A 17,587-nucleotide genomic window follows, 5' to 3' on the forward strand; every position below is an offset into this window, starting at 1 on the left:
TCTGCCCCAAGGAGTTTACTATTACTCCAAACACACCCTCAGTAATATGATCAGCAGTCACTTGGATTTACTTTAAAAAATAAGAAAAACGTGTACGTTTTTTATTTGAAAAAAATGCTGTGTGTGTTTAACTTGCATTGAGTTGGAAGACTGGGGCCAGGATCCCATCCCCCATAAATGAACAATGAATTGACTAGAGAGATTAGCATGCAGGACTATTGTGCTGGGGGGAAAACGTTTAAAATCTAGTTCTATAAATCTGACAAATACTCAATAAAGCAATGTACTGTCTTCATAAAAATGTAAAAACCTGCTATAATGCTAAATATTGAAAGAAACTTGCCTCTCATCCATCTCTGAACTGATTTAATAACTGAGGTGACTAACAGTAGCAGGATTCTCACATGGCTCTGATGGAGGCTTACAATCTCCCTACCTCTAACTACTATTGTTGCTGAAACTATCACTGAGAAGGAATTTAGCCTACCTGTTTGTCTGATGGGGGCAAGATATTCAAGATTTTTTTTTAATGATATGGATAATCTTAAACTGTTGCCACTCAGATTGGCAGCTCCTTCTCAGACTTGACTATTAACATGTCTTCAAAGCCTATCTTTTTCTAATGCTTAGCACTAGCACAGCACTCTTATTCCTAGATAGGGTGACTAGATGTCCCAATAAAATTGGGACAGTCCAGATATTTAACCCTTTGTCCCGATCAATGTATGATCGGGACGCCATTTGTCCCGATATTCAGGTAAGGAGGTGAGCGGGAGGGAGGCGCCGACTCTGTGGGTGCTCCAGGGTTGGAGCACCCACGGGAAAAAATTGCGGCCAAGCTCCCCCCTCCTCCTCCCCCTCTGCCCCCCAGCACACCACGTCCCCTTTCCTCCCCCCCTCCAGGCTTCCTGCTGCCTAACAGCTGTTTGGTGGCACTTAGCGTTTTCCAGGAGGGAGAGGGGAGGAGCAGGAACGCGGCACGCTCAGGGGAGGAGGCGAAGAGGTAGGGGCGGGGACTTGGGGGAAGGGGGTGCAATGGGGGCCGGGTGAGGGCGGTGCAGGGGCAGAAAGAGGCAGGGGGTGGGTGAACACCCACCCAGCAGAGGGGAAGTCGGCGTCATAGGGGTGAGTGGAGGGTGGGGGACTGAGGAGGGAACCCGCTCTAGCGCCCATCAATCTACTCGATTAGCCCCAAGGCCACGTCTGCCGCGGGCCCTGCAATTCCAAGACGCGCTGAGCCGACCGGCCGGGCAGGCTCAGGAGCAAACACCCTTCAAGCCTGGTGGGCCGCCTGGTTGCCATAACAACGGGTCACAACCGAGCACTGCGCGTGAGCGTGCAACTAGGCGCCTGCGTCGCACGCACTCACGTCGGGGAAGCAGAGGGAGGCCGACCCGGAAGTGCTTGGCGGCGCTTGACTTCCCGGAATCGGAAGTAGCGTTGCAGGTTCCTCAGGCGCTGCGTGCGCGGTAGTGCGCGTTGCCGCCGGGAACTAAGACGTGCGGTGCCTGGCTACCGGTGTCGGTGTATCCCCCTCCAGCACTGGGGCGGCCAGAGCTGCGTCCTTGGCAGGCAGCTCGGCCGGGGGGTCCAGGAGAGCAGCGTCCCCTGGGAGCGGGTTGGGGGTGAGCGGCCATAGGGAAAGTGGGGAGCCCGGGAGGGGGAACCCCCCAGGACAGGCCGGGCGGCAGAGGGGCCCAGGCGGCACGGGACACTCGGTGAAGCCGTGTCCCGCCCGGTCTCTGAGGTGAAGTTTCTGTGAGGGGTTACCTGCCAGGCCGCGCGCTGCTCTCAGCCCCGTGGGGCGGGAAAGGGGGGAGCGCGTCCCGCCCCCCTCCCAAAGAGCCCGGGGGGTGGGTGGCGGGGAGATCCCCCATTTTCTCGGGCAGCATTACCCTCAACAAGCGGCTTCAAAGAGTGCTGGCTGTTGGTAGGAGTGTTCCCCTTGCATGGTGAAGGCCTTAGCTTAGTCCAGGCTCAAAATACATACGGTTTGACAGCTGGGTGACCCGGCTTAAAACACACTGGTATTTATTCAGCCCCTCCTCGCCCAGATGAGTAGCATTACAAGTTGACTCCTCTATGTCATGCTTAGGCCATGTTTTTCTTTGCAGAACTGCTACTGCTGCTACTTTACAATCGTTCGGTACATAATAGACCCGCACGGGGGTCTGAAGTGCTGTCAAAATGTCAGATACTGAAGAGGCTTCTGACACCTTAGCTGAAGTGAACCTCGATGATACCCATAAACCTTTAACTGAAAATTTAGAAAGTGATCCCACCTCAAGCCTGAAAGATATCGTGGTCACTATTGGAGCTACTGTCCCAACTGGCTTTGAGTTGACAGCAGCAGATGAAGTGAAAGAGAAATTAGGATCACAGTCCAGAATAAGCAAGGACCGAGGGAAAATCTATTTTGAAATTTCAGTAGAGAAACTTTCACAGGTTTGCATGTTTTGTTCCTTGGGTAATTTTTCTAGTTCAGAAGTTTATTAGTATTCCTTTCTTACTCTTCAGGCTGGGGCTGGCCTTCTGTCCCCCCTAAAATACACATTTATCCTTGGATGTACAGGCATGTTCTAAATGGTCAATTAGTGATTTTCTGTATATGGATTGAATATTATGAATGCTAACAATTGAGTGTTCATTCTTCAGAGGTAGTGCTGGAGTCATTTCTAATGTTATGATCCTCTTCAATTAATCATATATACTGCTTTTCATCCTTTTTCACCCTTACTAATTCAGTATATTCAGCAAATATTTCACCTACAGCTGAAATGCAGCCACCCCTGGACTCAAACATGACTTCCATTAAACTGCAAACTACACAACTTGTAGATTTTTTTTAAAAATATCATAGATATCCTATTATTTCTATTCCCTTGACCGTTGTGACTAAACATGAAATGAATTTTTAAAAATATAAATTTGTCCCCCCCATCATTATCAAAACATTCTAGTATTAAAATCTACCAATTAATATATATTTGAATACAAATTATTTAAAAACCCTTCCCTCCTTTACTTACAGTTCAAGATCTAAGTTAACATTTTTTTTTCTTCCACAACAGTAAATGAAGTCAGAAGCAAGTAACCTGAAACAGTGCAAGGAGTTTTTCTCCCTGTTCTAACTTATGTTTTTATGATGATCACATGTGGTGCTGAAAAGGAGCTATGTGCACACAAACAATAGTAGTGGAAAAAGAATGACAGAAACTAAAAATATGTTGCGTTTTTACAATATTAAAGCATCAAATATCCAGCCTCAAAATAGTTGCACTGCTGTACCTTAAGTCTAGATATAACCAGACCAAGTTTTAATTACAGACATTTACATATGGCTACTAACATTACCATTGTTTGTAATTTATTTTAGGTTCATCGTTTAAGATCAGTGGATAATTTATTTGTTGTTGTTCAGGAGTTTACAGATTATCAGTTTAAAGAAACTAAGGTAAGCTGTCTTTGTACCCAGATCTTCAGATAGTTGTGATTATTTTTTAAATAAATGAAAATAAAAAATAAACACATTCAGTTCTTCATAAGGAAATTCCTGGATGAGGATTTTTTTTTTCCATGTAAGAATAGATTTAAAATTGTTTAGTCTTGGGGGCTGGGATCGTTTTTATTTTGTATGCCATATACTTTCTAGGTTCCTCTTAAATGTTTGTTCAAATGAAAGAACCACCCGGTAGTCTAGCACTATTCCATATTAGTTGCATATTTTGCTCAGGCAAAGTCCAGGATTGGAGTAGATGGGGTGTTGCGGGTCAGATTGAGGTGCATTATCAAAATTGACTATAGACAGTCCTTTAAATAATGACTTCTTAGTCCTTTAAATAATAATAATAATATGCATTCCTTCTCATCACTAAATCTCAAAGTGCTTTACAGAGGGAGGTAAGTCTCATTATCCCCTTTTTACAGATGAGGAAACAGACACGGGGGGGGTGAGATGTGACTTATCCCAGGTCACCCAGTAGTATTTCAGAGTTGCCTATAAAATTTGCCAAAACACATTATTGAATATTCTGGTCATCCTGTGATCTTGTATAGGAAGATGCTCTAAAGGATTTGGAGGACCTGGCTAAAAAACTGCCCTGGACTGACCCTTTGAAAGTATGGAAGTTAAATACCAACCTAAAGAAGAGAAAGACAAAACATAAAAAACAAAATCAACAGAATGGTGCAAGCAAAGAAAAGCTGTATGATGATGGAGGAAAGGACAGAGCAAATCAAAAAGATGCTGATAAAGAGTTGCTTGACCACGCACAAAATACCCCAAGCTTGAAATCTGCTGAACAGAACACAGAAAAGACACAGGAAATGATCCTAGCAGATGACCAATCAGATGGCAAAGATGAATTCCCGACTATAACTGGAAATGAAAACCAAGCTGGCGACTGCAAGAAAGGTGAAGTAGAAGCTCAGGTGCTGAAATTCCGTGTTACATGCAATAGAGCAGGTGACAAACATTGTTTTACATCGAATGATGCAGCAAGAGATTTTGGTGGAGCTGTGCAAGATTACTTCCAGTGGAAGGCTGACATGACCAACTTTGATGTCGAGGTACAATGCACCAGTATTTTTCAATAATATTCACACATATTTACACCTATAAATGAGTTGCTGCTTTACTTCAGAGCCTTCATGTATCTTTGCTTAAGCCAATATGTTTAGATGACATTACCGCTCCAGGGGAGAAAGTTGTTTCATAGTAGAAGCAATGACATAAATTTGATTTCTTAGAATAAAATTAATCACAGTTTATAAATACCCACATAGATAACATAAATTTGATAGTGAGCTCTTCAGTCTACCGGGCAAAGGTATAACCAGATCCAATAGCTGGAAGTTGAAGCTAGATAAATTCAGACTGGAAATAAGATGTAAATTTTTAATAGTGTAATTAACCGTTGTACCAATTTATAAGGATTGTGGTGTATTCTCTATCACTGGCAATTTTTAAATCAAAATTGGATGCTTTTCTAAAAGAGCTACTCTAGTTCAAACAGGAATTAATTCAGGGAACTCCTATGGCCCGTGGTAGCAGGAGAGCAGTCTAGATGATCACAATAGTCCTTTCTGGCCTTAGAATCTATGAATCATATGTGCATGAACCAGCTGGACAGGAAAAAATATTAATATCAGGTACTGAGTAGTTAATGTCAACTTGTGGTTTCTCATTATGGGAAGTTGGAGACTTGGAAATTAGGTTCAATCTTAAATGAACATCTTTTGTGTGTATGGGGCAGAGTGAGGGAGAGACCTGAAATGAAGCATTTATGTTGGCTCAGTATCCTTGAATACAATTCTCAGTGTTCCCTACTGGTTAGGGTACGCTACTGGGAACCAGAAGAACTGGTCACTTACCCAATATCTGCTTCATAACCTCATTTTATTATTTACTTACTTCAGAGGAGCATTTAGCTTAATGTTGAGTGCTTTGAAATCTTGGATTTAAAAAAAAAACTATGTATGTGCAATAATAATGAGCTTTAGACAGACCCCAAAATATTATTAATGAACTTGAACACTCACATAGCACTTTTCTTCCAAGATCTCAAAACTCTTCATAAACATTACTACTACTTGTAAAGAATCCTGTAAGACTAAAGCACAGTGTAAATATTTAAGTACACTATTTAAAATTTCTGTTACTCCTACATAGTAGTTAACTTTATCCTAGGTTCTCTTGAACATTCACAATAATGAAGTAGTGGTGGGCATTGCATTAACTGAAGAGAGTCTTCACAGAAGAAATATTACACATTTTGGACCCACAACTCTTCGCTCCACCCTTGCTTATGGTATGCTCAGGTCAGTGCAGTCACTTAGTTGTGTATTATTTTTAATTGCCATGTAATGTTGTTCTAGAAACTAAGCTACTTGACTCTTTTCTGAAAAGTCCTTTTTAATTATAAACAAACAGAGTTCAAACAAACATCATGAACATTTTGTAATGATTTATAATCACTATCATTTTGCAGCCCAGGGAAAAAAGTGTGCATTGACCATAGCCTGTGCTTGTAACACTTTGTTAATGGCATCCTTATATGTCACTGTATATAAAGTTAACTAAACATTGTTTCCAAGTGGTTACTAACATTTCCTTACTGTATGGGAATAGTATAATTTGAAGAATTTAAGTAGTTCTCCAGTTTACCTTGTCTGTAGAAACTTTTGCATCTGTTAAAACTTTCCTTTAATATAGTTTCTTCTGTTCTTCAGGCTCTGTGATCCTCAGCCAACTGACATTATAATTGATCCAATGAGTGGAACAGGGGCTATACCAATAGAGGTAATCCTTCTTTTGTTCTTTATTTAAATTAGGAAAGTGGCCTAAACAGTGACATAACTGAATCCTGTATATTTTAAGTGACTCAAATACATGCTGGGTAGCTTACTGATACTCAGCAAGTGAAGCAGCCAAACATCAAAGATCTCCTCAACTTTCAAACTACTACAAATATACTTACTCTTAGTGGCTTCACCTTCCTCATGCAAGCTGCAGAGGGAAGAAACTAAATCCCAGAGTATTGTCAGGTCATTGAAAATGCATGATATATGAAATGGATATATTACAAGGAATATTGAAGCTGAAAGTTGACTGTTACTGCTTTATTCTGCCATTTACAGGTAGGTTACTGTTTCTTTGGCTCTTTTTAATTCACCAATTCCAGCATAACAGATTTTAATCAATTTTTTTTCCATTTTCAGGGGGCTACTGAGTGGCCTAGCTGTTATCATATTGCAGGTGATAACAATCCACAGGCTGTGAAAAGAGCAGCAAATAATATCTGTTCTTTGTTGAAGAAAAATCAGAATAAAGAAAGGTAAGAAGTGTACGTGGATTTGTGGCAAGCTGTTTGTATAAAGAAATCCCTTTCTCATGGATTTGTTTCATTTTGTTTTTAATATATTCCTGTTTGACATAATACCATGGGTATTTTTTATTTGAAAAACCTTTTTGAAGTAATAAATCATGCCTGATATTGAATGCCTTTATTTGCAGTGGTACTTCCTGGGGCATACCCATCGATACCATTCAGTGGGATATCTGCAATCTCCCCTTGAGGACCAGCTCTGTGGATGTTATTGTAACAGACATGCCATTTGGAAAGAGGTGCAAATCATCATTTTGAAATAGTTTTTAAGGTTACTATATTTGACTGAACCATGCAGCAGCATTTCCTATTGCTACTATCACTAAAAGTCTGCTAGAATTTTCAGGCTCTCAGACTCTGCCATAATTCTTGTCAGTACTTTTATAGGCTTCAACAACTTCAAAACACTTCACAAATTCTGAAAATTCACTTTACTTTGAAACATGGTATACAATGTTTAATCCAAGCATTTCTAATTTTCAAACTAATCCGTGTAGCAGTTTTAAGATACAGATTACAAAAGCTTCTGCCAGTTTCACGGTGGCTTTTATATCATTGTGTTTTTGGAGGGTTTCATAGAACACCTTGACTCCTAATAAATATATTCAGGAAATATTGATAAAAGCCCTTATTTCATTAAAGTGCATACAGTTACAAGACATTGAGAATCACCTTTTAATTCAAATAACGTATTGGAAACTTCCATGAAATAGCAGCAACTTATGTATTGCAGTGATTTGTCTGAGAGTCAGACCTGCTTATTAATACCTAGATTTGGGAAGAGTGGTTGGGAGGGAGAGGATTGCAAGTCACTTGTAGTTGCTAGATGTTTGTAACTTAACCATGTTGCTGTTGCTATAGCTTTTAGAGAAAGCTGCCTTACTACTAGAAAAGGCACTTGAGTGCTTTTTCTATGAGGTAATTTAATTACTTGATAAACTAACTGATGCAGTGGAGCATTAGTAATATGTCCTTTTATTGGAAGTAAAGGTGGAAAGGAAAAGCAAAAATGCTCAAACTAACCCATGCAAGAAAGACTAACTGAAAATGAACTGTTTTCAACTGCTCTGCAGCAGCCTGCTCACTGTACAAGTCGAAATTTTCGTTCTAGGATAGGATCTAAAAAGAAGAACTGGGATCTCTACCCAGCTTGCCTTTTGGAGATGAGTCGCATCTGCAGGCCTGGGACAGGGAGAGCTGTACTACTTACCCAAGACAGGAAATGTTTTGCCAAGGTATAGAATCACAGATTAGTTCTTAGGCGTTTTTTAATTATTTTTTTTTTTAATTCTTACAAACCCCCTCAAAGACAGAGAAAAGTCAACTTATGCATCAGGCCTAAAATTGTGTTCAAAATGAACTGATAGTCAAATTTAAAATGTTCTTTCTAAACTAGATGCTAGACTCTCTTCTGCAGTAGTCACCTTACAGATTCACCTCCCTTTCTAAGGAATAGATTTCTGCTGTTTAAGTTTTAGAAGTGATTAGACCTAAATTACAAGGATGAACTTAATAAAAAACATGTAAAAGTCATGCTTCTGACAGTACACCTCTACCCCGATATAACGCGGACGGTAAAGCAGCACTCCGGGGGCCAGGGCTGTGCACTCCGGTGGATCAAAGCAAGTTCGATATAACGCTGGTTTCACCTATAACGCGGTAAGATTTTTTGGCTCCCGAGGACAGCGTTATATCGGGGTAGAGGTGTATATTGTCTGTATAGAAAAAGACGGTTACTCACCGTTGTAACTGTTGTTCTTCGAGATGTGTTGCTCATATCCATTCCATTAGGTGTGCACGCGCCGCGTGCACGATCGTCGGAAAATTTTCTACCCTAGCAACACCGGCAGGTCGGCTGTGGAGCCCCCTAGAGTGGCGCCTTCATGGCGCTGAATATATACCCCAGCCGACCCGGCGCCCCCTCAGTTCCTTCTTGCCGGCTACTCCGACAGTGGGGAAGGGGGGCGGGTTTGGAATGGATATGAGCAACACATCTCGAAGAACAACAGTTACAACGGTGAGTAACCGTCTTTTCTTCTTCGAGTGCTTGCTCATATCCATTCCATTAGGTGACTCCCAAGCCCAACTTAGGTGGTGGGGTCGGAGTGAGACATTGCTGTGTGCAAAACAGCTGATCCGAAGGCAGCATCGTCCCTGGACTGCTGCACTAGTGCATAGTGAGCTGTAAATGTGTGGACTGATGACCAAACCGCAGCTCTACAAATGTCCTGGATCGGAACTTGCGCCAGGAAAGCCGTCGAGGAAGCTTGGGTCCTCGTGGAGTGAGCGGTGAGGTGCGGTGCTGAGACACCTGCCAGGTCATAGCAAGTCCGGATGCAAGACGTAATCCAGGAGGATAGGCGTTGTGAGGAGACCGGGGAGCCTTTCATTCTGTCGGCCACTGCAACAAAGAGTTGCGTCGTCTTTCTAAATTGCCTTGTGCGGTCAATATAGAAGGCCAGGGCCCTGCGTACGTCCAGAGAATGCAAACGTTGATCCTGGCGGGTAGCATGTGGTTTAGGATGAAAGACTGGGAGAAATATATCCTGGTTGATATGAAATGGAGAAACCACCTTAGGGAGAAAGGCAGGATGTGGGCGAAGCTGCACTTTATCCTTATGGAAAACTGTGTAAGGGGGCTCGGATGTAAGCGCCCTGAGTTCAGAGACGCGCCTTGCTGAGGTGATGGCTACGAGGAAGGCTGTCTTCCAGGATAGGTACAGAAGTGAACAGGTGGCCAGTGGCTCGAATGGAGGACCTGTGAGCTTGGAGAGAACCAGGTTGAGGTCCCACGTCGGAACGGGCTGACGTTGTTGTGGGTACATCCGGTCTAATCCCTTGAGGAATCTAACGACCATCGGGTTAGAGAATACCGAGGACGTGAGTTCCCCTGGGTGAAAAGCCGATATAGCGGCCAGGTGAACTCTAATTGAAGATAACGCCAACCCCTGCTGTTTTAGGGAGAGGAGATATTCCAATATGAGAGGAATAGGTGCCTGTAACGGGGACGTGTCTCGTTGTTCGCACCAACAGGAGAACCGCTTCCACTTGGCCAGGTACGTGATCCGTGTTGAGGGCTTCCTACTGCTCAGCAGAATCTGTTGGACAGAGTGCGAGCATTGCTGCTCTGCCTGGGTGAACCATGGAGCAGCCACGCCGTGAGGTGGAGTGATTGCAGGTCGGGGTGACGCAGCCGGCCGTGGTCCTGAGAGATGAGATCCGGACATAATGGAAGCGGGATCGGTGTCTGAACCGAGAGTTCCAACAGTGTGGTGTACCAATGTTGTCTCAGCCACGCTGGAGCGACCAGAATTACCTGTGCCTGGTCTCTGCGCAATTTGAGCAGTACCTTGTGGACCAGAGGAAATGGAGGAAAGGCATAAAACAGGTGGTCTTTCCAGGGAAGGAGAAACGCATCCGAGAGGGAGCCCGGAGCTCGACCTTGCAGGGAGCAGAACACGTGGCACTTCCTGTTGTCTCGAGATGCAAACAGGTCTATCTGGGGAAACCCCCACTTCTGGAAAACGGAATGTATGATGTCCGGACGGATAGACCACTCGTGCGTCTGAAAGGACCTGCTGAGTCGGTCCGCTAAAGTGTTCTGGACTCCAGGGAGGAACGATGCCGTGAGATGGATTGAGTGGGCGATGCAGAAGTCCCACAGGCGAATGGCCTCTCGGCATAGAATTGACGAACGTGCTCCTCCTTGCTTGTTGATGTAAACATGGCCGTGGTGTTGTCGATGAGAACTAACACACAGCGGCCACGTAGGAGGTTGAGAAATGCCTGGCACGCCAGGCGCACCGCCATCAGTTCCCGAACATTGATGTGCAGAGCTATCTGGGGTGCAGTCCACAGGCCCTGGGTATGGTGTTCGTTGAGATGGGCGCCCCAACCCAGAGACGAAGTGTCTGTGACCAGGTGCAGAGAGGGTTGTGGGGCGTGAAATGGCATCCCCTCGCAAACCACATTGTGATCTAGCCACCAGGTGAGGGAGGTCAGGACCGAGTTCGGGACCGTGACCACCATGTTCAGGCTGTCCCGATGTGGGCGGTATATTGATGACACCCAGGTCTGGAGTGGGCGAAGCCGAAGTCTGGCGTGCCTGGTTACATACGTGCAGGAAGCCATGTGACCCAGCAGGGTAAGGCACGACCTCACCGTGGTAGTCGGGAAGGCCTTGAGCCCTTGAATGAGGCTCGTGATGGTGCAAAAGCGGTTGTCTGGCAGGATGGCTTGTGCACGTCTGGAGTCTAGGACTGCGCTGATGAATTCTATTCTCTGGGTAGGTTCTAGAGTGGATTTGTCCTTGTTGAGTAGGATGCCCAACTCATTGAATGTGTGCACTATTATGTGGACGTGAGCTCGAACTTGCTCTTTGGTGCGACCGCGTACCAGCCAGTCGTCTAGGTACGGGAACACCTGTATCCCTTGCCGACGAAGGTACGCTGCCACGACAGCCATACATTTCGTGAACACTCTTGGGGCCGAAGATAGGCCGAAGGGAAGGACTGCAAATTGGTAGTGCACCTTGCTTACCACGAATCGCAGGAAGCGTCTGTGAGGCGGGTAGATTGCAATATGAAAGTATGCGTCTTTCATGTCGAGGGCGGCGAACCAGTCTCCAGGATCGAGGGAAGGGATAATGGCCCCCAAAGAGACCATGCGGAACTTCAACTTTACTACGAATTTGTTGAGTCCGCGCAAGTCCAAGATGGGTCGCAGACCTCCTTTGGACTTGGGAATGAGGAAGTAACGGGAATAAAATCCCCTGCCCCTTAACTCCACTGGAACCTCCTCTATGGCCCCCATAGCAAGGAGCGTAGAAACTTCCTGTATAAGAAGTTGCTCGTGAGAAGGGTCCCTGAAGAGGGACGGGGAAGGGGGGGAGGAGGGGGTGATTGAAGAAAACTGGATAGCGTATCCCCTGTCCACCGTGCGAAGGACCCAACGGTCCGAAGTTATAAGGGACCAAGCACGGTGGAAATGGGAAAGGCGATCCCGAAAGGAGGGGGCTGGATCCTGGGGGATGACTGGGGCGCCGTCCTCGACCGCACCTTCAAAAGTTCTGCCTGGGGCCTGAAGGTGGTCTAGGTGGCCCCTGGTTCTGACCGGGTTGAGGGCCGGTCCACCTTCTTCTACCACCTCGCCCTCGCCTCCGGGCCGAGTCCTGTCTCTGACGAGGTGGGGGGGGGGGGTAGAAGCGCTGAGGCTGAGGCCTAAATGGCCTGCGCTGAGGGCCCGCAACATGCATCCCCAGGGAACGCATGGTTGTCCTGGAGTCCTTGAGGCTCTGTAGGCGAGAGTCCGTCTTCTCCGAGAACAACCCCTGTCCTTCGAAGGGCAGATCCTGCAGGGTTTGCTGCAGTTCCTGAGGCAAACCCGAAACCTGGAGCCAGGAGATCCTCCGCATAGCGATACCTGAGGCCAGGGTTCTCGCAGCAGAGTCCGCTATGTCCAAGGAGGCCTGTAAGGAGGTCCGAGCCACCTTCTTACCCTCCTCTACCAGGGCTCCAAACTCCTCCCTGGACTCTTGGGGAACCAATTCCTTGAACTTCCCCATAGAGTTCCAGGAGTTAAAGTTGTAGCGGCTCAAGAGCGCCTGCTGGTTAGCCGCTCTAAGTTGCAGCCCTCCGGCTGAATAAACTTTACGGCCAAACAAATCGAGGCGCTTAGCCTCCTTCGATTTGGGCGCTGCGGCCTGCTGACCGTGGCGCTCCCTTGCGTTCACTGATGCCACCACCAGTGAACACGGCTGGGGGTGGGTATACAAGTACCCGTAGTCTTTGGAAGGAACAAAGTATTTCCTTTCCACCCCTCTCGCTGTGGGTGGGATAGAGGCAGGAGTTTGCCATATCGTAGTTGCATTCGCCTGTATCGTGCGGATCAGGGGTAACGCCACCCTCGATGGGGCATCCGCCGCGAGGATATTCACGATGGGGTCCTGCACCTCCACTATCTCCTCCGCCTGCAGGTCCATATTACGGGCCACCCTACGCAGGAGATCCTGGTGAGCCCGAAGATCTATTGGAGGTGGACCTGTGCACGATGTGCCCGCCACTGCCTCATCCGGAGAAGAAGAGGAAGATGCCTCCGGTGGTACAGGATCCAAGGGAGGGTCCTAGTCTCCCTGCTCCTGGGCCGGAGCATCACCTGCGCTTGGGTCCAGCACGTCAGGTGGTGCGGACACGGAAGCCTCCATGCCCCCTGGCGGAGGCCGAGAGATGGTGGACTCCGGGGCCCTTCTAACGGAGTGGCCCGAGCGAGAGGTCGAAGCTATTGGAGCCCCTTGCGCCTGATGGTACGCCCACGGGGTCCAGAACGACCAGTGAGATGGGCCATGAGTATGGTCCTCTGTTATCTCCTGCCAATGGCCCAAGTCCTGTTCCTCGGCTTGCCCCTGAGGGGGGTATGCCGATCTCGATAGGTCCTCAGAGGAGCGAGACACCGATCTCGATGGCCATGGCGGTGCCGAGAGCGTCGAGACGAATCCCGTGGGCTGCGGTGCCGCACGGTGCCGGTCCGGAGATGTTCTATCTCTACGCGGTGCCGGCGATCGGTGCCGGGACCGCGACCGGTGCCGATGACCTCGTCGGTGCCGGGAGTCGGATCTGGACCTCGACGACGACCTGGAGTAGGCCCGGTGCCGGGAGCGGCCTCTCGACGTCGAGCGTCGATCGTAGCGGTGCCGAGAACTACGTCTCGATGTTGATCGGTGCCGACGATCATAGCGGTGCCGAGACGTAGAGCGGTGCCGCGACGAAGATCTTGGCCGCGAGTACGACCGGTGCCGAGGTGATATTCGGCGCCGGGACTGCGAGCGGCGTGGGGACCTGCTTCGGGACCTGGACCGGTGCCGTGGTTCCAGCCCTTGCGATGGAGGGCGCATCAAGGCAGGTTTCCCCCTAGACTGGACCGGACGAGTCAACGGTGCCTGCGGTGCCAGTGGTTGAGGCGGTGCCGGCTCCGTGAGAGCTATTAAGTCTCTCGCCGCCGCGAAGGTCTCTGGAGTCGACGGGAGGCACTGTATCACCGCCGGTCTCGGTGGAGACGCTATCTGCACCGGACTCAACGGCCTCGGCGCCGGAGTCGACGGTGCTGGAGGCACCTGTTTCCGGTGCTCCACAGGCGGACGCGGCTCTACCCCCGGCACTGGGGGAGCCGGCGTCTTCGGCACGGAGGTCCCCGTCTTATGGGCTTTTTTATGCCCCGGGGATAATGACCGGCGCCGAGGCACTTGTTGTGCTTGCGGTGCCGACGAGGTCCGGTGCCGGGGAGGCTTGTCCGACGCCACTCGCGTGGTCGGCATGGCCGGTGCCGCCGGGGCACTGCGCACCGAGGTGCTAGGTGCCGGGGCCTGACTCGTTGATGGAGCGTCCGGACTAAGTGCCGCCTCCATAAGGAGTTGCCGGAGCCGAAAGTCCCGCTCCTTCTTGGTCCTTGGTCTGAAGGCCTTACAGATCTTGCACTTATCTGTTTGATGGGACTCTCCCAGGCACTTCAGACAGGAGTCGTGCGGGTCGCTCGTGGGCATAGGCTTAGCGCAGGAGGTGCACTGCTTGAAGCCGGGAGCGTTGGGCATGAGCCCGGCCCCGCGGCCGGGGGAGAAAGGGGGAGACAACCCCCTTAACCCCCTTGAACTATTATAACAACTAGTAACAAATGATCAATTTCTAAAAACTTTAACTATAAACAACTAGAACTATAACTATAACTGTGAATAACTAACTAAGCTAGGGAGAGTGGAGAACAGCTATGCCGCGCTCCACAGTTCCAACGACCGTCAGGGGCGGTAAGAAGGAACTGAGGGGGCGCCGGGTCGGCTGGGGTATATATTCAGCGCCATGAAGGCGCCACTCTAGGGGGCTCCACAGCCGACCCGCTGGTGTTGCTAGGGTAGAAAATTTTCCGACGATCGTGCACGCGGCGCGCGCACACCTAATGGAATGGATATGAGCAAGCACTCGAAGAAGAACTGTTGATACACCATGTCATCCAGGTCAAATCTGAATCATTACTACAAATTTAGAGAAATTTACCTTTCAAATTTGACTTCCTTTTCTATTGTCTTTCAGATTTCTAGGCATGTTACAAAAACTAAAAGCACACATATGCTAACTGAAATATCTTCAGACACTCTTGGGGAAAAAAATAATACACCCCACTATATCTCCCAGCTCCCTTAAAAAAATCAGCCCAATTCCAAAACTAACTGATTCTCTTCATATATTTGTCCTTTGCTCCTTCCACTCAGAAAGCCTAGGAAAACTGTCTTGCAGGTCACTGAAGCCTAATGGGTGAAGTGAATTACTAAAACATAACATATGGCACACTGTTCAACTGTGAATAGGTCAGAAAAGCAATTTAAGTGCAACTACTTACACATTCAGGATTCCCAAGTGTTGACCTGTACATCCCAAAAGTGAAGGAGAATATAATAAACTTACACACAAAATGATAATAAGAACATTAAGGTAGCAGAGTCAAGCACGTAAGTTAGGAAATATGGGAATTAAAATTGCTCGTGCAACCTTAATTCAACCCCCTTGCATATGTGCATTATGATAGTCTTGATGCACATCATATAGGAAGTCCATGGCAGAGCCAGGAATAGAACACAGCTTTTCTAGACCTGTATCTTAACACAAGAAAACTTGCTTTCTCTTCTTGCATGCTTCTACCTAATTCACTGTCCATCCTGTGTTCAGAAAGAGGCAAGGGTTCTGTACAAAAACAGTATGTGATCATATCAGAGTATCAGTGCACACACCCAAGGCACTAAATGAAGGTTGCATGGGCAACTTTAATTCTAGCATTTCCTAATTTTGCAACATTAATATTTTTACATTTCAAAGTTCCTGCTCCAATGCATGGAAAGTGCTAAAAGAAATGTTTGGCAGATTTTTTAACATTGGTGCAGCTATCACTTCCCCTAACCTCATTCTTGGAAATAGAATAATTTTCACTGAAGCTTTAAAAAAAAAAAAAATCACTCAAGGAAGAATGAAAATTGCCTAGAAAATTTTAGCTTTCAATTATTAAAGTTTGGCAAAAATTAGTCTCTGAACACAGAGGCTCATAATGGAAATTGTTAGACAACCTTATTCATAGGCTTCAGCTCCACCTATACTAATTTTCACTTTTTTTTTTTTTTTTTCATTGTAGGCCTTGTCAAAAATGGGACACTTGTGGCAAAAGGGTCATACAGTCTGGGTGAATGTAGGGGGACTTCATGCTGCAGTTTATCTTCTGAAACGTACCTTGGAAAGAGCAGGAGAGAAAAGATCATACTGGTAACCCACCTGTCAGCAAACATACCAAGCAGCATCCACTTGCCTGAATTTCTTGGAAAGCTGTTTGCTGAGTGTATGCCTTAGATTTCTGTTGAGAATACTGGTCCAAGGATCAGCTTGAAAAGCGTCATTTCCACTGTGTACTCTGGAACCTTTTTATTTTATTTGAAACCAAGTAGAAAAAAAGCAAATCCACCAACAGAATTACTAATTCTTTCCTGTGTATATGAATCTGCTTTACCATGTTTGTGACATTTTTCACTTAAATTTACATGTTTTCATATTCACACGGGAACTAGCAGGGTAACTTTGCAAAATGGTAGAATGTGTGTGAAGATCTTAAACTGCTGATGTATAAGACTACTGAAGACTGTCTTCTTGGCTGTCTTTAGTTAGAGGAGTTTTTTGGTAATAGTGTTGCTTTATGGAAAGATTTTTTTCCAATGGAGAGATGTCTCCTTTTTGTTTCATTAGTTAATAGCATTGCCAAAATGTAATAAGACTAACACAAAGTAGTGCCTCCATTTATGTTTTGCTAGAAATGGCATCTGCTTTGCACTACAGTACCTTGATACTGCTGCCTCTGTTCTCACCTGCTACCTCAACTAAGTGCTAATTCAGTAAATGTTTACGTATTATGAATCCCTGCTGTAGGTGGGGTAGAGAAATGTAAAAAGGGGCCTTAGCAAAGTGTTTGTTTAATTTAAAAAATTGTGAAATACTGTAGCACTCTTCATATACTACTGCATATTTCTTATGTTTGGGTGGACAGATTTAGACTAGAACATGATGGCTGAGATACATTTGAATTCAACAGGCTGACTAAAAGATGCTTTAGCTGTGCCACCACCTCAACAGGAATGTGGTAACAGTTGGAGGAATGCAAGCTCTAAAAGTGATTTTTTTGTCCCTACTGTAAATGTACAGTAAGTGTTTCTCAAGGCTGCCATCCCTCTTGTACTGGGGTAAAATGATAGTTACCAGTTTGTCAATCATCTTCTTCAGAGAGTTCATGCCATCCTTCACTGTTGAAAGTGTTTAAGGGTGGAAGAGTAAATATTCAAGTTCTAGATGTTTTGGATAAGAGTTAGGTTCTGTAGGATTTTCCTGTCTTAGTTACATTCATTCACCATTTCTTGTTCTGTAGTAGACTTTCATGCAGCCCTTAATACCTACTGAACAAGACTCTTCATATAGGAAATAAAGCACCACCAACATTACAATTCTAATAAAAAGGGTATTCTATCCCTCTATAATTCTTTTGCTCTTACAAGCATGTTTGTCCCATGGCAATGTAACATTCAGCCACAGGGCACGGATGTTTTGTTGTTCCTCAAAAGTTCTTTGTTGCACTGAGCTTTTATTTTATGATTTTACCTGAATATAATAAAAAGTCTTAACACAGAT

General features: G+C 46.2%; 1 protein-coding gene across 9 annotated transcripts; it reads left to right on the forward strand.

The window, feature by feature from the left end:
* Nucleotides 1-1,070: 1,070 nt before the first annotated feature.
* On the forward strand, nucleotides 1,071-17,586 carry THUMPD3 (THUMP domain containing 3). 9 transcript variants are annotated; one of them, XM_065550847.1, is made up of 10 exons: nucleotides 1,071-1,125; nucleotides 2,115-2,445; nucleotides 3,377-3,454; nucleotides 4,057-4,569; nucleotides 5,690-5,820; nucleotides 6,232-6,301; nucleotides 6,721-6,836; nucleotides 7,016-7,126; nucleotides 7,999-8,122; nucleotides 16,053-17,586. In XM_065550847.1, exons 2-10 carry the CDS (start codon nucleotides 2,188-2,190, stop codon nucleotides 16,182-16,184), a joined length of 1,533 nt encoding a protein of 510 aa, XP_065406919.1. In that variant the 5' UTR covers nucleotides 1,071-1,125; nucleotides 2,115-2,187; the 3' UTR covers nucleotides 16,185-17,586. The 9 variants fall into 9 exon arrangements, with proteins under 9 accessions (XP_065406919.1, XP_005288547.2, XP_065406922.1 ...); XM_005288490.5 differs by lacking the exon at nucleotides 1,071-1,125 and adding an exon at nucleotides 1,315-1,446; XM_005288486.4 differs by lacking the exon at nucleotides 1,071-1,125 and adding an exon at nucleotides 1,407-1,625.
* Nucleotide 17,587: the final 1 nt, after the last annotated feature.

Source organism: Chrysemys picta, chromosome 7 (assembly GCF_011386835.1).
Source record: "Chrysemys picta bellii isolate R12L10 chromosome 7, ASM1138683v2, whole genome shotgun sequence".
Classification (NCBI taxonomy): Eukaryota; Metazoa; Chordata; order Testudines; family Emydidae; genus Chrysemys; species Chrysemys picta.